We start from the raw sequence: 27,253 nt of genomic DNA, 5'->3' as shown, positions 1-27,253 counted from the left end.
TGTCATTAGCCAAGCCTTCTGACCTGCATACAGTGTTGCTGTCTTCATTTACAGCATATGTACATTTATAGTATATGTATGTGTACTGTATATATGTAGACTATATATATATACAGTATATGTATAGATACATGCATATATACACCTATACTGTATATTTATACATATAAATACAGACGTGTATATTCTTGTTCTCAAGTCAAGACCATTTCTGCCACAATTTACACAATTTTGGCCTGGTGCAGTGGCTCGCGCCTGTAATCCCAGCACTTTGGGAGGCCAAGGTGGGCGGATCACGAGGTCAGGAGATCAAGATCATCCTGGCTAACACAGTGAAACTCCTTCTCTACTAAAAAATACAAAAAAATAGCCAGGCATGGTGGCAGGTGCCTGTAGTTCCAGCTACTCAGGAGGCTGAGGCAGGAGAATGGCGTGAACCCAGGAGATGGAGCTTGCAGTGAGCCAAGATTGTGCCACTGCACTCCAGCCTGGGCGACAGAGCGAGACTCTGTCAAAAAAAAAAAAAAAAGTATAAATTTATGGGGTGCAAGTGTAGTTGTGTTCCATGTGTAGACTGTGCATAGCAGTCAAGTCAGGATTTTCAGGATATCCATCATCTGAGTAACATACACTGTACCCATTAAGGAATTTTTCATCATCTAGCCCCTTGCTACCCCCTCATCCTTCCAAGTCCACTGTTTACCATTCCACTGTCTATGTCCATGTGTGCACATTATGTAGCTCCCACTTATAAGTCAGAACACCACCATTCTTTTTTTGTATACTTCAGTTTTTTGTTTATTTCTTTTTGAGCCTAGTAAGACATTTCTTTTGAAAAATGCATTTTGACATTTGGATTTCTACATAGATGAATACTTATTCTTGAGCACAAGAGAATAACAAAAGCACCTGACCAGTATCTACCATAATTTGGGGAAGTTCATATGTAACCCTTTCAAAGACAGGACAGCCACATGGTTCTTTCATAGAGTAATATCCCACTAATGAAAGATAGATCCAAAGTAGAAGTAATTAAAAATAAACTTCTTTCTTTTCATGATTTTGCACTTCAGCAACATTAATGAGATCCAAACAGCCTGTTGCTGTCCTTATTAACACCTGCTTTCTTTCCTGACCATTTTCTTCATAACTGCCATTGCTCTAACTCGTGTCTCCTGATCCCCCACATCCCCACCCAAGAAATAATACTTCCTTCATGGGTCACTTGTCTTTTCCTTATTCCTTTTTCATTGCCTATCTCAGCTCTTTATTACAAAGATAACTCCTTTTTTTCTCATGTGGATATTTCTTTCTCTCTAGAAGTGAGGAGCAGCGAAGAAACATCTCTGACCGTAAAGGTCTTCCCTTTTGTGGGAGAAGGGTTGGCTATGCACACTCTCATATTAACATTATGGTGTCATCCCATATTATGTAGTTAAAGACAGTTCAATAATACTATTTATGGCCGGGCACGGTGGCTCATGCCTGTAATCCCAGCACTTTGGGAGGCTAAGGCATGCAGATCACTTGAGGTCAGGAGTTCAAGACCAGCCTGGCCAGCATGGTGAAATGCTGTCTCGACTAAAATTACAAAAACTAGGCACGGTGGTGAGTACCTGTAATCCCAGCTACTGAGGAGGCTGAGGCAAGGGAATGGCTTGAACCCAGGAGATGGAGGTTGCAGTGAGCCAAGATTGTGCCACTGTACTCCAGCCTGGGTGACAGTGAGACTCTCTCTCTCAAAAAAAAAAAAAAAAAAAAAAAAAAAAAGCTATTTAATAGATTTTCTTTAGCCAATGTCCAATGGAGACAATGTATTATGCAAGTATGTGTCTATTTTCCCTCTAATGACTTATAGAAAATTATTAACTGTGTACTTAGGAGATTCTCTTTCCAACCTTCTTATACACTATCCTCTCATAATTTCAGTAACAACTTGATTATTTCTTGTTCCTTGCTGTGGAGGAAAGAAACAGCTAGAGGTAATACAATGATGATGTGAGGGGAAGAAGTATGCCTAGTGATTGCTGAAAGATGAGATTTCTGGCTCATGTGCCAGTAGTGACAACTTAGGGAAAAGGGTGGGATATGTGCTGTTATGGTAAAAGTAGAAAAAGGTCTGGTCACTGAATGAACAGTCAGAGCCTAGGAGCAAAAAAGAATGTAAGCACCTAGAGATACGAACTAAAGAAAAGCTGGGCATGAAAATAAAATAAGGAATAGGGCTCAGAATAGGAACTAGGCTGCAATTCCTCAAGTTCTTCTCTTTCTTTTAATCACAACAAATGAGAGGAAAGTCTCCCTACCCCCACCCCCCATTTTTGGTAATCTAATAGAGATAGGAATTTTTCTCCCCCATCACCTTCACCCTTCTCATGTTCCAAGTAAAGCATTTTGCTTGCAACCAGAAATGGCAGATCTTAAATAATACAATTTGTAAACAGAGAGACTGGGTTCTGTGTAAGCTCTCCTTTCTGTTAGCTTATATGGAAACTTATTTTCATATGCTCCCAAAGTGCACTAAATCAGTTGGCAATACCAAGCACAAGGGATATACTTCATAATCTTTCTAAACGACTGGCAAGAGAACTGTCCTGGGGAAAAATGCCCCTGCTAGCTCCTCCTTCCCTCTATCTCACTTCTATCATATTATCAATAGATTAGAGTGGTGAATAGCAGAACACATCTCTGGTGAAAACTCTCATCAGACAAAGAAACATGATAAAACCCAGTAAATAGGGATTTCCACATCAGTTTCTATCAGAAGAAAAACAAATAAATGTCTCACCTTTATATACAATGGCTCCCTAAGATGATCAACCAGAATGCAAGCTTTTTCTTCCCACACAGGGTTGAGGTTCTTGTGTATTATCTTACTTCTAAAAACTTCTTTTCCTCCAATTTTAAACTTCACATATGGATCACTCGTCCCTGTTAAATAGATACAGATTGATCCATGTTAATCATGCCTTGGTTTGGAAGCAAGAGAACCACTCAATGAAACAACAAAAAAGTATTTAAAGGGAGAACAGTTAAATGAAAATTATCTATGGAAAAATAAGAGTTAAGTGTTTTCTTATGAATTTTTTATTATATATTGAAGTGATAAATAATAATAATAATTATTATTATTGTTATTTTATCTTCTGATCTTAATCCTGTAACCTTGTCCTGGTAGTTAAAAACAGTCTATTCCGCCTGTAATCCCAGCACTTTGGGAGGCCAAGACAGGCGGATCACGAGGTCAGGAGATCGAGACCATCCTGCTAACACGGTGAAACCCCGTCTCTACTAAAAAAAATACAAAAACTAGCCGGGCGAGATGGCGGGCGCCTGTAGTCCCAGCTACTCGGGAGGCTGAGGCAGGAGAATGGCGTAAACCCGGGAGCGGAGCTTGCAGTGAGCTGAGATCCGGCCACTGCACTCCAGTCCGGGCAACAGAGCGAGACTCCGCCTCAAAAAAAAAAAAAAAAACAAAAAAAAAAACAGTCTATTCCAGCAATCCCACTAGTGGGCATGTACCCAAAGGAAAAGAAATCATTTTATCAAAAAGACAGCTGACTCAGATGTTTATCAGAGCACTTTTCACAATAGCAAAGTCATGGAATCAACAGACCATCGGGTTAAAATCTGATATATATATATATATATGCATGCCATGGAATACTACTCAGCCATGAGAAAGAAATCATGTCTTTAGCAGCAACATGGATGGAACTGGAGACCATTACTCTAAGTGAAATGACTCAGAGAAAGAAAGTCAAAAACTGCATGTTCTCTTTTACAAGTGGGAGCTAAACAATTGGTACACATGAAGACAAATAATGGAAAAATAGACATTGGAGATTCCAAAAGGTAGGAGGATGGGAGAGGGATGAAGGATGAAATACCACCTATTTGGTACAATGTATATGACTTGAGTGATGGGTATTCTAAAAGCCCAGACTTTACCACTATGCAGTACATCCATGTAACACAACTGCACTTGTCTCCCAAAATCTATTTTTTAAAGTCACACTCTATTGCATGCTGAATGTGTAAATGTAATTAAAGTTATAAATCATAGAGATTGATATTTCTCTTGATATCATCTGGTCAACTATAAAAAGATGTTTAATAATCTTCGCTGATTTAAATAGTTTTAAAAACATATATATGCTGCTAAAAGTTTATACTAGTCTAATGGGCTTAGAGAAAGATGCGTCTTAAAGTGGGCTTCACTTCATCCTTGGTCCCATATTTTTTCTTACTCAGAATTTTCAATTTTAGAATGTTAGGAAGGGGCGGAGGTCTCAGAGAAAGACATCAGGAGAAAGGGGAACACATGTTTAATCAGTAAACTGGATTCTTTGTATTATCCTTTGACACCTTCTAAACTCCCTATAATGATAAAGAAAATCAGTGTTGATTCCCAGGCAAGATAGCCAAATAGGAACAGCTCCAGTCTGCAGCTCCCAGTGAGACCAATTCAGAAGGCAGGTGATTTCTGCATTTCCAAGTGAGGTACCTGGTACATCTCAGTGGGACTGATTAGACAGTGGGTGCAGCCCACAGAGGGTGAGCAGAAGCAGGGTGGGGCATCATCGCCTCACCCAGGAAGCTCAAGGGTTCAGGGAACTGCTTCCCATAGCCCTGGAATGCCATGAGGGACCATGCCATGAGGGACTGTGCTGTCTGGCCCAGGTACTATGCTTTTCCCATGGTCTTCATAACCACAGAGCAGGAAATTCCCTCAGTTGCCTATGCCACAAGGCCTCGGGTTTCAAGCACAAAACCGGGCAGCCATTTGGGAAGACACCGAGCTAGCTGCAGGAGTTTTTTTATCCATACCCCAGTGGCACCTGGCATGCCAGCAAGACTGTTCACTCCCCTGGTAAGGGGGCTAAAGCCAGGTTGCCAAGTGGTCTTGCTCAGTGGATCCCACCCCTCTGGAGCCCAGAGAGCTAAGATCTACTGCCTTGAAATTCTCACTGCTAGCACAGCAGTCTGAAGTCAACCTGGGAGGCACAGCTTGGTGGGGGGAGGGGCGTCCGCCATTACTGAGGCTTGGGTAAGCCGTTGTCCCCTCACAGTGTAAACAAAGATGCAGAAAGTTCGGACTGGGCAGAGCCAACTGCAGCTCAGCAGAGCCACTGTAGCCAGACTGCCTCTCTACATTCCTCCTCTCTGTGTGGGGCATCTCTAAAAGAAAGGCATCAGCCTCAATCAGGGGTTTAGAGATAAAACTCCCATCTCCCTGGGACAGAGCACCTGTGGGAAGGGGCGGCTATGGGTGCAGCTTCAGCAGATGTAAACGTTCCTACCTGCTGGCTCTGAAGAGAGCAGCAAATCTCCCAGCACAGAGCTCAAGCTATCCTAAGGGACAGTCTGCCCTGTCAAGTGGGTCCCTGAGCCCCGTGCTTCCTGACAGGGAGACACCTCCCAGCAGGGGTCAACAGACACCTCATACAGGAGAGCTCTGGCTGGTATCTGGCGGGTGCCCCTCTGGGATGAAGCTTCCAAAGGAAGGAGCAGGCAGCAATCTTTGCTGTTCTGCAGCCTCTGCTGATGATACCCAGGCAAACAGAGTCTGGAGTGGATTCCCCAGGAAACTCCAGTTGAATTGCAGAAGAGGGGCCTGACTATTTTAGAAGAAAACAAACAAACAGAAATGAATAGCATCAACGTCAACAAAAAGGACGACCATGGAAAATTCCATCCAAAGGTCATCAACAGCAAAGACCAAAGGTAGATAAATCCACAAAGATGAGGAAAAAAAAAAAAAAAAAACCGCAAAAAGACTGAAAATTCCAAAAAACCAGAATGTCTCTTCTCCTCCAAAGGATCACAACTCCTTGCCAGCAAGGGAACAAAACTAGATGGAGAATGAGTTTGACGAATTGAGAGAAGTAGGCTTCAAAAGCTGGGTAATAACAAACTCCTCTGAGCTAAAGTTGCATGTGGGAACCCAATGCAAGGAAGCTAGGAACCTTTATAAAAGGTTAGAGGAACTACTAAACAGAATAACCAGTTCAGAGAAGAACATAAATGACCTGATGGAGCTAAAAAACACAGCATGAGAACTTCATGAAACATATACAAATATCAATAGCCAAACTGATCAAGCAGAAGAAAGGATATCAGAGATTGAAGATCAACTTAATGAAATAAAGAGTGAAGACAAGATTACAGAAAAAAGAATGAAAAGGAATGAACAAAGCCTCTAAGAAATATGGGACTCTGTGAAGAGACTAAACCTATGTTTGATTGGTGTACCTGAAAGTGACAGGGAGAATGGAGCCAAGTTGGAAAACACACTTCAGGATATTATCCAGGAGAACTTCCCCAACCTAGCAAGACAGGCCAACATTCAAATTCAGGAAATACAGAGAACACTGCAAAGATACTCCTCGAGAAGAGCAACCCCAAGACACATAATCATCAGATTCACCAAGGTTGAAATGAAAGAAAAAATGTTAAGGGCAACCAGAGAGAAAGGTCAGGCGGCCTACAAAGGGAAACCCATCAGACTAACAGTGGATCTCCCTGCAGAAATCCTACAAGCCAGAAGAGACTGGGGGCCAATATTCAACATTCTTAAAGAAAATAATTTTCAACCCAGAATAAGAAGCACTAAATACGGAAAGGAAAAACCGGTATCAGCCTCCGCAAAAACAAACCGAGATGTAAAGACTATTGACACTATGAAGAAACTGCATCAACTAATGGATGAAATAACCAGCTAGCATCATAATGACAGGATCAAATTCACACATAATAATATTAACCTGAAATGTAAATAGGCTAAATGCCCCAATTAAAAGGCACAGACTAACAAATTGGATAAAGAGTCAAGACCCATTGGTGTATTCAGGAGATGCATCTTATGTGCAAAGACACACACAGGCTCAAAATAAAGAGATGGAAGAAGATTTACAAAGAAAATGGGGGAAAAAAAAGCAGGGGTTGCAATCCTAATCTCTGATAAAACAGATTTTAAACCAATGAAGATTAAAAAAAAAGAGAAAGAAGGGCATTACACAATGGTAAACAGATCAATGCAACAAGAAAAGCTAACTATCCTCAATATATATGCACCCAATACAGGAGCACCCAGATTCATAAAGCAAGTTCTTAGAGACATACAAAGAGACTTAGACTCCCACACAATAATAGTGGCAGACTTTTATACTCCACTGTCAATATTAGACAGATCAACAAGACAGAAAATTAACAAGGATATTCAGGACTTGAACTCAGCTCTAGACCAAGCAGACCTAATAGACATCTACAGAACTCTCCACCTCAAATCATCAGAATATACATCATTCTCAGCACCACATAGCATTTCTTCTGAAATCAACCACATAATTGGAAGTAAAACACTCCTCAGCAAACGCAAAAGAACAGAAATCATAACAAACAGTCTCTTAGACCACAGTGCAATCAAATTAGAACTCAGGATTCAGAAACTCACTCAAAACTGCACAACTACATGGAAACTGAACAACTTGCTCCTGAATGACTACCGGGTAAATAACAAAATTAGGGCAGAAATAAATAAGTTCTTTGAAACAATGAGAACAAAGACATAATATAACAGAATATCTGGGACGCAGCTAAAGCAGTGTTTAGGGGGAAATTTATAGTACTAAATGCCCACAGGAGAAAGCTGGAAAGATCTAAAATTGACACCCTAACATCACAATTAAAAGAGCTAGAGAGGCAAGAGCAAACAAATTCAAAAGCTAGCAGAAGACAGGAAATAACTAAGACCAGAGCAGAATTGAAGGAGATAGAGACATAAAAAAAATCAATGAATCCAGGATCTGGTCTTTGAACAGATTAACAAAACAGACCGCTAGCCAGGCTAATAAAGAAGAAAAGAGAGAAGAATCAAATAGATGCAATAAAAAATGATAAAAGCAATATCACCACTGATATCCCACAGAAATACAAACTACCATCAGAGAACACTATAAACATCTCTATGCAAATAAATTAGAAAATCTAGAAGAAATGGATAAATTCCTGGACACATATGCCCTCGCAGGACTAAACCAAGAAGAAATTGAATCCCTGAATAGACCAATAACAAGTTCTGAAATTGAGGCAGTAATTAATAGCCTACCAAAGAAAGAAAGTCCAGGACCAGATGGATTCACAGCCGAATTCTACCAGAGGTACAAAGAGGAGCTGGTACCATTCCTTCTGAAACGATTCCAAACAACAGAAAAAGAGGGAATCCTCCCTAACTCATTTTATGAGGCCAGCATCATCCTGATACCAAAACCTGGCAGAGACACAACAAAAAAGGGAAATTTCGGGCCAATCTCCCTGATGAACATCGATGTGAAAATCCTCAGTAAACTGCTGGCAAACCAAATCCAGCAGCACATTAAAAAGCTTATCCACCATGATCAAGTTGGCTTCATCCCTGGGATGCAAGGCTGGTTCAACAGACACAAATCAATAAACATAATCCATCACATAAACAGAACCAATGAAAAAACACTACATGATTATCTCAATAGATGCAGAAAAGGCCTTCAATAAAATCTAACACCCCCTCATGCTAAAAACACTCAATAAACTAGGTATTGATGGAATGTATTTCAAAATAAGAGCTACTTATGAGAAACCCACAACCAATATCATACTGAATGGGCAAAAGCCGGAAGCATTCCATTTGAAAACTGGCACAAGACAAGGATGCCCTCTCCCACCACTCCTATTCAATACAGTACTGAAAGTTCTGGCCAGGGCAATTAGGCAAGAGAGAGAAATAAAGGTATTCAAATAGGAAGAGATGAAATCAAATGATCTGTTTGCAGATGACACGACTGTATATTTAGCAAGCCCCGTTGTCAGGCCAGGCGCGGTGGCTCAAGCCTGTAATCCCAGCACTTTGGGAGGCCGAGGCGGGCGGATCACAAGGTCAGGAGATTGAGACCATCCTGGCTAACACGGTGAAACCCCGTCTCTACTAAAAAATACAAAAAACTAGCCAGGCGAGGTGGCGGGCGCCTGTAGTCCCAGCTACTCGGGAGGCTGAGGCAGGAGAATGGCGTGAACCCGGGAGGCGGAGCTTGCAGTGAGCTGAGATCTGGCCAGTGCACTCCAGCTTGGGTGACAGAGCGAGACTCCGTCTTAAAAAAAAAAAAAAAAAAAAGAAAACCCCGTTGTCTCAGCCCAAAATTCCCTAAGTTGATACGCAACTTCAGCAAAGTCTCAGCATACAAAATCAACGTGCAAAAATCACAAGCATTCCTATACACCAATAATAAACAAACAGAGCACCAAATTATGAGTGAATTCCCATTAACAATAGCTACAAAGAGAATACAATACCTAGGAATATAACTTACAAGGGACGTGAAGGGCATCTTCAAAGAGAACTACAAACCACTGGTCAAGGAAATAAGAGAGGTCACAAACAAATGGAAAAACATTCCATGTTCATGAATAGGAAGAATCAATATCATGAAAATGGCCATACTGCCCAACGTAATTTACAGATTCAATGCTGTTCCCATCAAGCTACCATTGACTTTCTTCAGAGAATTAGAAAAAACGACTTTAAATTTTATATGGAACCAAAAAAGAGCTGGTGTAGCCAAAACAATCCTAAGCAAAAAGAACAAAACTGGAGGCAACATGCTACCAGACTTCAAACTATACCACAAGGCTACAGTAATCAAAACAGCATGGTACTGATACCAAAACATATATAGACCACTGAAACAGGACAGAGGCCTCTGAAATAACACCACATATCTACAACCATCTGATCCTTGACAAACCTGACAAAAACAAGCTGTGGGGAAAGGATTCCCTATTTAATAAATGGTGTTGGGAAAACTGACTAGCTATATGCAGAAAATTGAAACTGGACCCCTTCCTTACACCTTATACAAAAATTAACTCAAGATGGATTAAAGATGTAAATGTAAGACCAAAAACTATAAAAACCCTAGAAGAAAGCCTAAGCAATACCATTCAGGACATACGCATGGGCAAAGGCTTCATGACTAAAACACCAAAAGCAATGGCAACAAAAGCCAAAATTGACAAATGGGATCTAATTAAGTTAAGGAGCCTCTGCACAGCAAAAGAAACTATCATCAGAGTAAACAGGCAACCTACAGAATGGGAGAAAATTTTTGTAATCTATCCATCTGACAAAGGACTAATGTTCAGACTCTACAAGGAACTTAAACAAATGTAAGAGAAAAAACAAACAACCCCATCAAAAAGTGGGCAAAGGATATGAACACTTTTCAAAAGAAGACATTTATGTGGCCAACAAACATATGAAAAAATGTTCATCATCACTGGTCATTAGAGAAATGCAAATCAAAACCCCGAGATACCATCTCATGACCGTTAGAATGGCAATCATTAAAAAGTCAGGAAACAACAGATGCTGGAGAGGATGTGGAGAAATAGGAATGTATTTACACTGGTGGTGGGATTGTAAATTAGTTCAACCATTGTGGGGAAGACAGTGTGGTGATTCCTCAACAATCTAGAACTAGAAATACCATTTGATCCAGCAATCCCATTACTGGGTATATACTCCAAGGATTATAAATCATTCTACTATAAAGACACATGCACACATATGTTTACTGTGGCACTATTCACAATAGCAAAGATTTGGAACCAACCCAAATGTCCATCAATGATAGACTGGATAAAGAAAATATTGCCCATATACACCATGAAATACTATGCAGTCATAAAAAAGAATGAGTTCATGTCCTTTGCAGAGACATGTGTGAAGCTGGAAACCATCATTCTCAGCAAACTAACACAGGAATGGAAAACCAAACAGCGCATGTTCTCACTCATAAGTGGGAGTTGAACAATGAGAACATATGGGCACAGCGAGGGGAACACCATACACTGGGGGCTGTTGGGGTGTGGGGGACAAGGGGGAGGGATAGCATTAGGAGAAATACCTAATGTAGATGACGAGTTGATGGGTGCAGCAAACCACCATGGCACATTTATACCTATGTAACAAATCTGCACGTTCTGCACATGTATCCGAGAATATAAAGTATAATTTAAAAAAAAAAAGAAAGAAAATCAGAGTTGCCAAGTAAGTTGTTCATGGATACAAAGCTAGCAAGAGATGGAGTTAGGATTCCAACCAAGGCTATTTGATTCTAATGCCTGCACTATTTCTACTACACCTACAAAAAGGAAGAGCCCTCACATACGTACATATATATCATTTCTCATCTTTGTGTGAAGCTGATGAATGAGACCAATCTTGACCTAGTGAGTCTCTGAAGCTGTTAAAGATTCCTGGAGAAGGTAACTTAGTGATGTTACCTTAGTGATGTTATCATTCCAGTGTGTAACAATCTTCACCATAAGAAAATAATTCTTTATGAAAGGCCTGACTCCTTTATGAAAAGTTTGACTGCATTCTTCTTCTTTTGTCTACATTGAAGCTACAATTAATAACTATAGTCTATATGATTTAAAGAAAAATGTGAGAATTGTCTATTCACCTCCTTAGCCCACTTTTTTATGTGATTTTTTTTCTTGCTAATTTGTTTGTGTTCCTTGTAGATTCTGGATATTAGTCCTTTGTTAGATGTCTAAATTGTGAAGATTTTCTCCCACTCTGTGGGTTGACAATTCCCAAAAGAGATATACAAATTACCAACAAACATATGAAAAACTGGTCAATGTCACTAAAAATCAGGGAAATGCAAATGAAAACCACAATGCAATACCACCTTACTCCTGCCTGAATGGTTAAAATTAAAAAAAAAAAAGATGTTGGTGTGGATGTGGTAAAAAGGGAATACTTCTATACTGCCGGTGGGAACGTAAACTAGTACAACCACTGTGGAAAATGGTGTGGAGATTCCTTAAAGAACTAAAAGTAGAACTACCATTTAATCCAAAAATCCCACTACTGGGTATACACCCAGAGGAAAAGATGTCATTATACAAAAAAGATACTTGCACACACATGTTTATGGCACCACAATTTGCTATTGCAGAAATGTGGAACCAATCCAAACGCCCATCAATCAACAAGTGCATAAAGAAGTTGAGGTGTGTGTGTGTGTGTATATATATGTATGTGTGTGTGTGTGTATATATATGTATGAGGTGTGTGTGTGTATATATGTATACACACGCACACACAATGGAATACTACTCAGCCATAAAAAGGAATGAATTAATGGCATTCGCAGCAACCTGGATGGGACTGGAGACCATTATTCTAAGTGAAGTAACTCAGGAATGGAAAACCAAACATTGTATGTTCTCACTCATAAGTGGGAGCTAAGCTATGAGGATGCAAAGGCATAAGAATGACACAGTGAACTTTGGAGACTCAGGGGGAAAAGGTGGGAAGGGGGTGAAGGATAAAAGACTATACATTGGGTACAGTGTGAACTGTTTGGACGACAGTTGCATCAAAATCTCACAAATCAGCCGGGCCCGATGGTTCATTCCTGTAATCCCAGCAGTTTGGGAGGCAGAGGCGGGTGGATCACGAGGTCAGGAGATCAAGACCATCCTGGCTAACGCGGTGAAACCCGTCCCTACTAAAAATACAAAAAATTAGCTGTGTGAGGTGGCGGGTGCCTATAGTCCCAGCTACTCTGGAGGCTGAGGCAGGAGAATGGCGTGAACCAGGAGGCGGAGCTTGCAGTGAGCCGAGATCGCGCCACTGCACTCCAGTCTGGGCGACAGGGTGAGACTCCGTCTCAAAAAAAAAATAAAAAAAATCTCACAGATCATCACTAAATAACTTAAGTAACCAAATACCACTTGTTCCCCAAAAACCTATGGAAATAAAAAAGAAATATATATATATACACATACACATATACATATGTGTACATATATATACATATACATGTGTGTGTAATACATCTTTAAATTTGAAAAAAAAAATAAAGAAAAATGTGAGGTGGGCCCTGAAAACTGGTGAAAGCTAGCTCTCTACTTCCAAGATGGCACCTTGCTGCTGTGTCCACACATGGTAAAACGTGAAAGGACAAAAAGGCCTAGCTACTAGGTCCGCGAGCCCTTTTATAATGGTGCTAATCCCCTTCATGAGGGCAGAATGCTTGTGACTTAAAGATCTTCTAAAGGATCTACCTCTTAAAACTATCACACTGGGTCTTAGGTTGTAACATATGAATTTTGATGAGGAGGAATACATACAGTCAAACGATAGCACTATCCATTCATTGATGGACATTTAGATTGTTTCCATATCTTGGCTATTGTGAATAATGCTGCAATGAACATGGGAGTGCAGATATCTCTACTAGATCCTGATTTCATTTTTATTGGGATAAATACCCAGAAATGGGATTGCAAGGTAATATTGTAGTTCTATTTTTTTTTTTTTTTGAGAAAACTCCATATTGTTTTCCTTAATGGCTGTACCAATTTAGATCCCCATTAACAGTGAACAAGGGTCATATTTTCTCCAGATACTGTCCAACACTTGTTTTCTTCTTTTTTAAATAATAGCCATCCTAACAGGTGTGATTTGATGTCTCAGTGTGGTTTTAATTTGCATTTCCCTGATGATTACTGATGTTGAGAACCTTTTCTTACGTTTCTTGGCTATTTGTATGTATCCTTTGGAAAAATCTCTATTTTGGTCCTTTGCCACTTTTTTGGTAATTATTTGTTTTTCTGTTACTGAGTTATAGTAGTTCCTTACATAGTTTAGATATTAGCTCCTTATTAGATGTATGTTTGCAAATATTTCCCCCTTCCATAGATTGCTTTTTTTTATTTAGTTGATTGTTTCCTTTGCTGTACAAGAGTTCAGTCTGATGTATTGCCATGTACCTATCTTTGTTTTCATTGCCTGTGCTTTTGGCATCATCTCCCAAAAATCACTGCCAAGATCAATGTCAAGGAGCATTTTCTGTATCTTTCCTTCTGGTAGTTTTTCCTTTTCAGGTCTTACATTTGAGTCTTTAATCTATTTTGAATTGATATTTTTATATGGTATGAGATAAGGGTCAAATTTCATTCCTCTGCACTATTCATTGAAGAGACTTTCTTTTCCTCATTGTATGTTGTTGGCATCTTTGTCAAAAATTTGTTGACTACATATGATGGATTTATTTCTGGGCTCTGTATTCTGCTCTGTTGGCCTGTGTGTCTGCTTTTATGCTAGCACCATACTGGTTATACTGTTGTTTTTGATTTTTAGCTTCACATCACTGTGATCAAAAAAGATACTTGATATGCTTTTAATCTTCCTATACTTCTTAAAATTTGTTTTGTGGCCTAACATACGCTCTAACTGGAGGATATTTTGTGTGTACTTGAGAATGATGTGCTGCTGAACAGAATATTCCATGACTCTTAGGTCCATTGGGTCTAGAGTGTAATTTAAGATTGATGTTTCCTTACTGATTTTCTGTCTAGATGATCTGTTCATTGCTGAGAGTAGGGTACTGAAGTCCCCTACTTTTATTATATTACAGGCCACCTCTCCCTTCAGATCTATTAATATTTGCTTTATATTTGTAGGTGCTCCAACGTTGGGTACATATATATTTACAATTGTTATGTCCTCTCAATGAACTGACCCCTTTATCATTATATAATGATCATCTTTATTTCTTTTACAGTTTTACTTAAAGTTTATCTTATCTCATGTAAGTACAGATATCCTTGCTCTCTTTTGGTTTCCATTTAAATAGAATGTCTTTTCTTTTTATCCCATTGCTTTCAATCTATATGTGTCCTTAAAGGTGAAGTAAGTCTCTTGTAGGTGGTATATAGTTGGGTCTTTCTCTTTTAATCCATTCAGCCACTCTGTCTTTTGATTGGATAATTTAATCCATTTATGTTAAAGGTAATTATTGATAGGTAAGTGTTGGGAACAGGCCCCCAAATCTGGCCATAAACAGGCCCCAAAACTGGCCATAAACAAAATCTCTGCAGCACTGTGACATGCTTGTGATGGCCATGATGCCCACACTGAAGGTTGTGGGTTTATTGCTGTCAATAAATACGTGGTAAAACTCTGTTAGTAGCTCTCCGCTCTGAAAGCTGTCAGCCCCCTGATTCCCACTCCGCACTCTGTATTTCTGTGTGTGTGTCTTTAATTCCTCTAGCACCACCGGGTTAGGGTCTCCACGACCTAGCTGGTCTTGGCAGGTAAAACCTTATTATTGTTATTTTATTAATTGTTTCCTAGTTGTTTTGTAAATCCTTTGCTATAGTTATTTTTAATAATTTTGTCTTTGAACTTTTATAATAAATTTTAAAATGATTATGCACCACTATTATAGTATTAGAATAATAAGTATTAGTCAAATTCTGGATTTGACTGTATTCTTATCTTTACTAGTGAGTTTTATGCTCTCATATGTTTGGCTAATAAGCATCCTTTCATTCCTGCTTGAATAACTCTGTCGATCACTTCTTGTAATCCAGGCTTAGGTGATGAACTTGCTCAGCTTTTGTTTGTCTGAGAAAGTCTGTATCTCTCCATTTCAGAAGGAAAGACTTTCTGGGTAAAGTATTCTTGGATGCCACTTTTTTCTTTCTCCTGGAACTAGCTGGTGCTAGTGTGGGCCTGGAGCCTAGGTCTGTGGGGAAGTCAGATGTCCACTTCACTCTCTTTTCCCTACAGGAGAGCTCTGAGCAGAGGAGATCTCTCCAGTCCTCATACTGTTCTGGCTTGGAAAATGATTCAGTTTGAGTGAAACTGTCCTTCCAGCCCTTTACTGTGCCTTTTACCAATTCTGTACTACACTAGTGTGGTGTAACCTTTCACCTGGAATGCAGAGCTCAGGTATTTGTGCGTGTGGATGGTTGTTTTTATCAGTGTTTCTGTGACTGGACATGGGGTATAACCTCCTATTCTGCCATCTTGCTGATATTACCCTTCTTAGTCTCAATAAGTATTTGTTAAACAAGTAAATGAATAAGTGAATCTGTGTACAGAGTACTATCAAATATATCCTTGCTATTCAATAAATTCATGCACACTTGTTTGCCTTCCAAAATTCATGTTGAAACTAAATCCCCAATGTAACAGTATTAAGAGGTGGTGATTTGGAAATGATCAGGCCATGAGGACTCTATCATGAATAGAATAATGCCGTATAAAAGGATTTGAGGGGATGTTTTCCCTTCTGTCTCTTCCGCCACATGAGTACACAATGTTTTTCCTTTCCAGAGGACCCAGAAACAGGACAATATCTTTGAAGCAGAGACCAGGCCCTCACTGGACACCGAACCTGCTGGTGCTTTGATCTTGGACTTCTAGCTTCCAGAACTATGAGAAATCTATAACTGTGTATTTATAGATTACTCAGTCTCAAGTATTTTGTTATACCAGTACAAACAGATTAAACAATCCTTATACTGACTTTGAATTGGAAAAAGCATATGTTATTAATATCAATCTATATTGCAGGTGAGGAACAATCTGGGTTTTATGTGACTTGCCCAAAATATCATAACAGGTAAGCTAATAAGTGACAAGAATGGAGGGCAAATTTAGACTTTCAGACTCCAAGTCCAATGTTTCTTCTATTCAGCAATTTAGGAAACCCAGACATACACATTTTTCTTTAAAACAGTGGCATATAACTACTGTGTAAAAGTATTAAGCAATTGTTTCAATACTACATATAATACCAATATTGGCAAGTATTTATTCTGTTCTATAAAACTCTCATACTTTTGTTTAATCACCACTATCTCAGAGAGTCTACTATTGCCTCCATTTTATAGATGAGAAAACCAATAAAGGTTAATAACTTGCTCCAAATCATTCAGTTAATAAGGATGTGGCAGGGTCCAGACTCAATCTCAAATCTGAGGGCCAGTTCAGCTAGTGCTTTTTCTTGCACATGATCACAAAGCATTCTCCCATTTCAAAGTGTTGTTACAATGTTACAATGATCTATTTCTTTGCTCCCCTTAAAACTAGAAATAATCCTTTTACAAAAATGCAATCGCACAAAATCTGGCCTTATTGAGTTTCTCTGCAGTTATTGGTAGTATACAATTTCTACTTCATTTAGTTTAGCTATTATGTAAAAATACTGATACAACTTTTAATAATTTAGCACAGAGGTCTGTAAACTCAGATGTTAATCTTTTTGAGAAGCATTTTGCTTCTTGCTCCCTTCCAGAAACATTTTTCTCAACGACTGTGTAGGTTAAGTGTCAAAACCTCCTGAAGGTCGGGTAGAGATGGTTCCTAGAATCCTGCTGGGTGGTCTGCTGGGTCTTGATGGTATCACTTCCATTATAAAAGGGAACTTAGATTACTACAGCTAAGATTCATTGAACACTTATTATATCCGCTATCACACACTACTTAACAAGCCAGTGCAATGAGTTCTATTGTTATCTTGAGTTCACAACTGAAGAAACTGCAGCAAGAAACAGGTGAGTAAATTCCCTAAAGTTATATAACTAGGCTGCTGGAACCTGAACTTAACTGCTACACTAGGCTGTCTCCAAACACACTTCTCATGCTGGGTGTCATATCCATGATGACATTTGAGGCAGTAAATATCCAATGGCTTGAAGAAGTAAACTGTCAGCTAACAAGAGTAGATTGAAGAGTTAAGTTAAAATACAAGGACATATTTTTTAGTCTGCAGTAGACACAAAGATGTTTGAGATTGGTGTCAGGGAGAGACAGAGGCTGCTTGTTAGGATTTCTGAAAACATATTACGATGGTACAATATTTTATAAATGTGTGGTCTTGGTCACAAGGTGACCTAGTTTAAAGGTGGTAAATATGTCAGCAAATTTCATTAGCTCAGGAAAAACAGACCCAGGCGAACAACTCATGGCAGTTAGTCATCTAATTTTCTCTGCTTTGTTTTGACTTCATAGGATAAAATTTGCTACATTTCCCTTTCCAACCATCACTTAGTGACTTTTAGGTGCTGTTATTACAATTTCATAATTTTAATAGCCAAGTCTTAAAAAGACATTTCTAATCATTTTCAAATTCTTAACTTAGGGGACTTTTAGTGATTGAGAGTCCTTAATAGTTCAAGGTCCTCAGCTTGTTGTGATTCTAACATGGGTAACTGGAGACATTGTTCTTTTAATTTAGGTTCAGTGAAAGATTTGTAGCTAATGCACTAATCTATGTTTGAAAGTGTTTTTATCAAGTATATTTTAGAAAGATATTATTTGATGACATTAATAGCTATTATTTGTTTTTAAAAGGAGTTCTATGGTCAAGTATATTTGGAAAATACTGGTTTAGAAGAAAATTAAATAGATTCATTTTCTCTAAGCCTTAAATAAATGAATGTTCACTATGACTTTCCAAGAAGGAGGCTTGACAGGCATCACTTACCAGGTTTTTATGACTATGAAGCCTACTTTTCTTGAGTACATCTTTGAGGATCAACAATCCTGGGACCCCTCTTTGGGAAATGCTAATTTCTTATATTTCATTATAGGGAAATTTCACTTTTTGAGATTATATTATTATTGACTTTACAGTGGATTTAAGTAATTTTATTGTAATAAAACTCCCAGGAAATCCAAGCCACTAATATGTGGTATGTGGTTAATCTTTAATAAACATGCTATACAAAAAAGATTTAGTTTGTTGGTTCAAAATACTAAAAAAAAAATCAGTAACTTCATATGCTAGTGCTGTTTTGTTGCAATATTGCAGAAAACCACAAGATGGCAATAGCTATTATCAAATTATAGAGAGGCCTGTGGTTCTGCTACTGAAACCAAAGGTTAGGGCGCCTTTAGGGCAGACTTGGAAGTTCCCATGCATTTTCTGGCAGCGTGTGCTTTGTTGTTATTACCTGGACCATTACTTTCATTGAAATACTTTTTATGATGATAAATGAAATGAAAACAAATCAAAAAGTATGAAAGATGAATCTAGAAAGTATTCGCTCTACAGTAAAATTCAGATTTTATTGTTATTAATGTCATATTCAAAAGCAACCTTTCACATATTCATTTTGTCAGATAGCCTTAACTTCAGAATTTGTTTTTAAAAACATTATTTTGTAATTATAAAGTCCATGGTCTAAAAGTTCTAGAGTATCCTAAACCTAGGGAATATCAATTGTTTCTAAATGCTGATAAAATTCCTTTAAAAAGAGGAATTAGACAGTTTCTATAATGTTTTCTCGTGTAGCAAAGGAGTACATGTTCTTAATGCTATGCTATATTTATTTATTTTTCAGAAGGCAGGATACTGATGGACACTTCAACATTTTGTGTGATTTTTTAAGCCTTTAATGTTAGTTAAGACAACACAACTAAACCTGGTCTGGATGTGTCCATTTTTATGCAGCAATAAACACAGCATACACAAGATGGCAGCCTATCTTCCCTTAAACTAGTATTAAAGCTATTTAAGATGTAAACAGCTGTCAATGAATGATACTCTTGCTTTTCATTCTCAGAATAAATAAGTCTCCTCGTTAACAAGTTTACATCAATGTTATTCCAAACCTAGTACTTAATGAAACAGAAACAACTACCCATGTTTTGGGAAATCGACAACTACTCAATAATGCTAAGTCTTCATCAAAAACAATGCCAAATTGCAACTCAGTATCACAAGGAGGAGGAGGAGGAACAAGAAAAAAGACAAAAGAAAGAAAGCAGTGAACATAAATATTGTGGGGACTGTTAAAATTTAAGCTGGATCCTTCTGAAGATAACTGATCTTCCTACAAATATTTAAAGCTAACTACCTTTGCTGTCCAATTGTAACTGAGGGTATCTTTGTAGAATAAGTTCCTTCACATTTGAGAGGCTGTAAAAACAGTGACATTCAAAACATTGATGATTTAAAAATCTTCAAAAAGGGTACCTTATAGTTGTGTTAGAATAATTTCCATAAGCTATCCTATTCCCTCATTTTTTTTTGTTGGAGACTTGTTATGCCTTAGGATGGAAATATTTCATAGTGCTAAATAATTAAATATATTAAAATTTAAATGCATGAGGTTTATAATCACAGGTGGCTTCATGTAATAAAAGTAAACCAACATTTTTTCCATAATGAACATGAATATTCCAATGAATTAAAAATTTCTGGTTAATGAGGTTACCATGATACAAAACAAAGATTCATTTAAAATAATACTATGGTAAAATGTAGCATAGGATGGTATTAGGTAAATTTATTTCCTGAAGAGTAGTAGAAGGCAGTTCAGGTAACCTTTAGGCTTAGTTTTCTCTCCCAAATGCAGAGTTGAAGACATGCAAGAAGAAATTATTCTTGTTGTATCCCAAGTACAACATGAATAATTTGGGAATAAAATCTGAATAATTATGTATGGATGTATTTCAGATACATATAACTTATTCAAATTCCCTTTCATATCTGACATAAACAGCAAGTGGTATCTAAATGCAATTTTCTGATAACTTCTGGAAGTTTAGGTAAACTAAAATATGGATTGCTTTAATTTTGAATGTAAGTTGTATATTAATTGGTGACATTGAGCAACTACAACAACTGTCCTAGATGTCATTTTTTCCAAAGGGCCTTACTCCCATCTCCTCCAGGAATTCGCTCGATGACTGGTAATTGATGCAATGACTCTGTAGATAAAATATAGAGTCCTATTAATTTTTTTTACCCAAAGGAAACTATTTTTCCTGGGAATTCTGCTGAAATATGCTACCATGTTTATATAGCCATCCTAACAAAAAATCAAATCTAAAAAATTAAAAATTATTTTTTAAAGGAACTTTAACTTTCCTATTTAAAAAATTAGAATATTTAAAAAAATAGACCCTAAAGTATTATGCCCTCTTCAATCCTTTTTTAAAATTTTTCTTGGCTATCCCAATACTTTTCTGAAATTGTTTCCTTGAGTGTCAGCAATAACTTTTGAAAATTCATCAGTTTCAATGGGCTTTTCTTCATTTTCAGTCCTTTTCATCTGTGGGTCACACTGGGTATTATTAACTGCACTGACTCTGGGTTTTTCTTCTTATTTGGATTCTGTAGTCCCAGTACTCCTATAGCCAAAGAGTTAGTTTTGCCTATTGTTTACATGTCTACAAGCACTGTGATCTTAGAAAAGTCACTTAGGCTCTGTGGTATGCAGTTTTGTATCCTTAAAATGAGGGGATTTCCCAAATTTCTCTGAGGGTCTCTGATAAGACCTCTCTTGCATGTCTTTGACAGAGAATAAGCCATTCCACATAAATGAATTTTCCAGGAAACTAAAAACTACCACATAGAACACCAAAACCTGTTTTACTAATACACTTGAAGGAACCATTTCTAAAATTTATTACATTTTTATCCTTTCAGGTAAATAATGAATGCAATTTTTTTTTTTTTTTTTTTTTGAGACGGAGTTTTGCTCTGTCGCCCGGGCTGGAGTGCAGTGGCCGGATCTCAGCTCACTGCAAGCTCCGCCTCCCAGGTTAACGCCATTCTCCTGTCTCAGCCTCCCGAGTAGCTGGGACTACAGGCACCCGCCACCTCGCCCGGCTAGTTTTTTGTGTTTTTTAGTAGAGACGGGGTTTCACCATGTTAGCCAGGATGGTCTTGATCTCCTGACCTCGTGATCCGCCCGTCTCGGCCTCCCAAAGTGCTGGGATTACAGGCTTGAGCCACCGCGCCCAGCCAATGAATGCAATTTTTAAAAAATGGGGCAGAGCATCATTTGTTAAGTGTGTCTGGGAAATTATTATCAAGGTTCTAGCAAGATAATGTTACATCTGTAGAAAACTAGTGAAACTTGAGGAGAAGTGTTTAAATTTCTGAAACTCCAATCTGAATATTGGTAAAGGTCAAGATATTTCTTTTTTTTTTAAATCACATAGACATTTCCCACTAAAGGATGTTTCTATAATCTGTTTATTCTACATAAGCACTTCTTTTGCTTTATACCTTTCAATTCAGAGTTGTTATAAATTCAATAATGGTATTATTTCCATTGCTAAATAAGACAAGGAACAAAATGTAGTTCTTAAAATAAAACAAGTTAAAAGTGATGTGAGGTCGAAGGAGACTGAGTTCCAAAACCACTGTACCGAGAGCCATCCACCAATCAGAAGCACCTGCCTTGGATGCTTATGTAGGTTAAAAATAAACTATTACCTTTGAGTCATTAAATATTTTGAGGTCCATTTATAATCACAGTTCATTCTACATTAACAAATTCCTAAGTCCTGTGGATTCTAATTATTAAAATTCCATTTGCTACAACAGTTTAGCCTAGCCCACCTGACATCTGTTCTTAAGACCTTTGTTCAATTGGTAAAATATCTCTTGAAATGATCTGTGTCACCACTGCCCCACCATTCCTTATCTAGATTATTTAGAGCCTTCTGCTTGGTCTTGCTGCCTTCCTTCAAACCCATCTCCTAAGTCCTGATGGGATTCTCTCCATCGTATAAAAATCAGGCCACTTTTTTCCTCTTGGACTACATTTCACTCCATATTCTGCACCCACAAGCTGTGGGGAACACAGGCCCGAGAACCCTGGCTCAGTGCTGGTATTCAAAGCTTCTCCTTGTTCAGGAGATTTTGTACAAATGTGAGTATATTTTTATCATCTTACACTCTTACCATGGAGACTATGGATCCTAATTTTTCTTCTGTGGCAGGTTGAACCCTCAACAGACATCTTCCCCCTTTCCCTTCATTATCGCTGAATAGAGCCTCTGAGTTTTAGCAGAATGCCTGGTCCTCCCATCAGAGAATATCTTATCCTCCAAGCAACAGGTGTGGCCATGTAACCACATCCTTCCTGGTAGGATATGAGAATAAGTGACCTATGCAACTTCTGAGTCTTCTGGTGAAAATGGAGCAGTTGCTTTAGACAAGAGACGGAAACCACACAGTGATGACAGCAAAACCATTTCATCAGCTCTAGATCTTTCTGGGCTTCATGTGGAAGAAAATATAACTTTAAAAATTATCATAAAAGTTGGGTCTCTGGTTACCAGAAGCTTAGCTTGCACCCTAACTAAAGCAACTTTTCAAATAGATTTTCCTTTTAGAAAAGCATGTTTCTTATTAGAATGATTCATATGACTTCATAGAGTGTGTGATTCCCATTCAATTCAGTTTAATAAGACTATGGGAGATGAACCAGCTTTTCCCATAGCCTGGCCATTCCTGGGCAAGGGGGTTTCTCATTTACAGAACAGAAGGACAAAGTCCAGTAAATGAAAACAAACAAACCAACAACAACAACAACAAAAAACACATACACACAAAACATTGGGTTGAGGAGGGAGAGAACTTTCTTAAATATGTACTATGTGCCTTGGGCTTTTAATACAATATTTTATTTAGTTATAACTATAGCACTACAGGTTGGGTTAAACTAGCACATGGGAAGCATCTAATAACTGTTTGTCAAGCAAAAGTATAAATTAGTATTCTCAGTATTTTACAGATGAGTAAACTTGTTCAGAAAGATTAGGCTGCTTGACCTCGTTACCTAACTTGTAAGCAGTGGCAGCTCTAGAATCCATTACAAGAGCTATTTGATTCTAGATTCCAAATTTTCTTAATTACACTGTGATGCCTAACCATCATAATCTTTTCCAAGCAACCGACTTGTCCCATCTACCTCAAACTATTATTTTTGGGCTCAGCCCTTCCATAATCTATCTTCTGGTTCCCCCATGAGAGACAAGATTCTGTACTAAGGAAGCCATGGATCTCAATCAATTTGGCAGTTATTAATTCTGTACCATTAGCATAGCAGAATATTGGTTATACCCGCTCAGTGAATTTGACAGGGAAAATGAGTTATGTAGTGTCTTTTGTCTTCATTAGACCAAAAATAATGTGAAGACAGAGACCATTTTTGCATCCCAGAACCTGCCACAAAGCAGGAACTCAAGTGTTCAATAAATATTTGTTGGCTTGTATGAATGACATACATTACTATTAATATATTACCTTTGCTAAGCTGGGCACTTATTCGGAAGCCTAAAACTGGGTTTCTTTCTGCAACAAATAAAATTGCTTAATGGTGCTCTATAGAAAAATATAATTAAATAGTATGATATTGTTTACTATATTTTTGAGGGGGATGAAGGCTCATCCCCCTCACTCCATCTGTAATAGAGGTGATTTAGTGTGGTACAGGGCAGTTCAGAGCTCAGCCTCCGAGTTAGAAAGCCTGGGTTCCAATCTTTGCTCCTGCACTTACTAGCTGTGTGGACTTGCACAAGTAGAAGATGCACATAGATTGAAATGGAGACGAGTATAGAATCTCCTTAAGGTCATTGTGAGGGTTTAATTACATAATATATATCAAGTACTTAGCACAGTTCCTCCCATAAAATAAACATTCAATAACTATTAGCAATTTTTTTTCATCTTAGTCAACATGGAGACAAAGTAATGCAATTACTTAACAATCTGAAAACTTGACTCAATATAATTAAATTTAAATGAACTACAAACATATTAAAATGGGTATCAAATCTCTGATTTCATATGTGGAATGATTTATTTCAACTGAGATAACAGTTACTAATTATCTGTTTTTCCTAATCATTTAAGAATACATAAATAGGACAAGCAGAGTGTCTCCCACCTGTAATCCAATGCTTTGGGAGGCCACGGCGAGAAAAATTCTTCAGGCCAGGAGTTTGAAACCAGCCTGGACAACACCAGTAAAACCCTGTATCTACAAAAAATTTCTTTTAAAAATTAACTGGGCATGGTGGTGTACCTGTATGTTGTCCCAGTTACTTGGGAGGCTGAGACAGGAGGACTGTTTGAGTCTAGGAGTTGGTGGCTGCAGTGAGCTCTCATTGTGCCACTGCACTCCAGCCTAGGCAACAGAGCAAGACCCTACCCCTAAAAAAATAATAATACATAAGTATATAGCAAAAAGTAGTAATTATTATTTTCAGGGGATTTATTGGCTTTGTTAAATCAAGGGAAAAAGCCTATAATTAATTACAAATATTATATAAATAAACTTAAGTATAAGAAAGTATCAAAAAAAGTACCATTAAAATAACTGGATCCCATAGAATATACACATGAAAAAAATGATTATGACCCTAAAAAAAAACAAAACAAAAAAATCCCCTTATCAACTAAAACCTAAGTAATAACAATACAAATAGCTGTATGACTTTTGTAGATTAATTACTATCATTAACTGGAATAATTTCAAGCAATTATATTATAATGTGATTAAAATACATCACAAATGGCCATGGTAATGAAATAATACATTTCTTAGACTATTCATATATTCAATTTGAGAAAAAAGATAAGTCAGTGGTCTATTTGTCTCCATGCTTCTACTGTTCCTTATTTCAATTCATTCTCCAAAATCTTAGGCTTGTTTTTCTGTTTTTCCCTTGCTTTTAAGTCTTCATTTCTTTCTCACTGATTTTAGAATAAAGTTCAAACTCTTTAGCATGTGTTATGGACTGAATGTTTATACCCTCACAACCCCCTGCCAAATTCGTATGCTGAAACCCTAGCCTTCAATGTGATGGCATTTGGAAGTAAGGACTTTAGGAGGCAATTAGGTTTGGATAAGGTCATGAGGGTTGTGCCCTCCTGATGGGATTAGTGCCCTTATAAGACAAAGAGGCACAGGAGCTCTCTCTTTCTTCATGCACTGAGGAAAGGCCCTGTGAGCACACAGTAGGAATGTGGCTGTCTATAAGCCAGGAAGCAGGTTCTCACCAGGAACCCAATCTGCTGGCACCTTGACCTTGGACTTCCCAGGCTTTGGAACTGTGAGAAATAAATGTCTATTGTTTAAGCCACCCAGTCTACAGTATTTCGTTATAACAGCCCAAGCTAAGATGGTATATCATACAAAATTTTCTTTGCTAATTTCTGCAGACTCATCTCTCAATAGACATCCCATCTATAGAATATTTGCACCATCTCAAAGTCACAGCCTCTCTCCAATGCCTATGCCCCTCTTCACCCCTTTCCTTCTGTCTTGAGTGTCCTACTCACCATGGCCAGTCTTCTTTCAGTATTTATTAAAGCTTCACTGCTGCTTGGACACCTTCCCTGATCCATTCACAGGCATTATTAGGCACTTTCCTTATACTCCCAAACATTCTTTGCCATAGCATTTGTCACATTGAGGCCTTGCTGTTTATTTCTGATCCCTGATATCGAGCACAACTCCTGGGTCATTAAGAAATCTTTGTTGACTGAAAACACATGTATAACTGAAGGAAGGAATATGTATCATCTCGTAATTATTGGGGCCCGTGCCGGGGGTGGTGGAGAATGAACAGACACAAGAGACAAAGACAAACAGAGAACATGGCGGCCGCGCCTAGAGCCTCCACCTCACTTTATTTATACTCCATAAATCCCACGTCAGCAAAAATAACACAATGCAAAACAAACTTTCTGCACCCAGATATAACCTTCTGCTTAGTTCCTTGTCTCTAAGTTCTTTCTTATTTTGTCTGCCTTCTTGGCACCTACTAGAGTTCATTAAAAGTTCAACTAGAGATACTGTCCTTGACTACTGGAGTTCATTGAAAGTGCAACTAGCTAGAGATACTGTCCTTGAGCCTTATCTATTCTTAGCATATTATTTTCAATGGCCCCTGCATTTCCCCCTTTTTGTTTTGCCTCAATCCTAGAAAGGTAGCCCACACTTGTTCCTGTGTTTTCCTTTGTTTTTGGATGTGACGGAGGGAGCATCGGATCACCATGAGAAGTAAACCCAATCCGAGCGCCCAAAGCAAGATACTTCCAGAGATGGTAGAAATCCATGTTTTCGTCTGGGTCCATGGGTTAAGGGCAGCAAAACTTTGACCCAGCTCCTGCAAGGTAGCGGCCCCGGACAATACATGGAATTGTTGTCGAAATGCTTCGGAAATGTTTTGAGTGAGTTCTTGGATGTCCAAACTAATATTTTTATGGCCCATTAATAATCTTTGGATTTCGGTCCAATTCTGAGAAACATTAAAAGGCACAGGTGTTACGCAAAATTGAGTGGAGTTCCAATCACATTGCAATGTTATTCGAGTACTGAGGACAGTGAGCTGATCTCCAAGCCATGTTAAGGCTTGCTCCACGTTGTCCAATCTTTCAGCGAGTTGAGAGTCAATGTTCCGTTGTTGAAGCCACAACCGATGAGATTGCTCATGCCATTGCTGCACAAATTCAGCATTTTGTATGCTTTGATGTAGAGCGAGTCCTGCCACGGCTGCAGTGGAGGCGATGGTGACAAGGCCCATTACCAAGGCGACTATAAGTCCAAGGGCACGATGGGTCCGCTGGAGGGAAGTCCAAATATAAGTTTC

General features: G+C 38.3%; 1 protein-coding gene across 11 annotated transcripts in view; it reads right to left on the bottom strand.

Annotated features, from left to right (window-relative positions):
• Nucleotides 1-27,253, bottom strand: part of MCTP1 (multiple C2 and transmembrane domain containing 1) — a 612,722-nt gene that overhangs the window by 247,062 nt on the left and 338,407 nt on the right. For all 11 annotated transcript variants that reach the window (XM_033179110.1, XM_033179111.1, XM_033179117.1 and 8 more), the window contains exon 3: nucleotides 2,789-2,931. In XM_033179110.1, coding sequence (XP_033035001.1) covers nucleotides 2,789-2,931 — 143 coding nt within the window. The remainder of the gene's footprint in view (nucleotides 1-2,788; nucleotides 2,932-27,253) is intronic.

Source organism: Trachypithecus francoisi, unplaced genomic scaffold, assembly GCF_009764315.1.
Source record: "Trachypithecus francoisi isolate TF-2019V2 unplaced genomic scaffold, Tfra_2.0 Lachesis_group2, whole genome shotgun sequence".
Classification (NCBI taxonomy): domain Eukaryota; kingdom Metazoa; phylum Chordata; class Mammalia; order Primates; family Cercopithecidae; genus Trachypithecus; species Trachypithecus francoisi.
The sequence above is the reverse complement of the archived record's forward strand: the minus strand, read 5'-3'. Positions and strand labels throughout refer to the sequence as shown.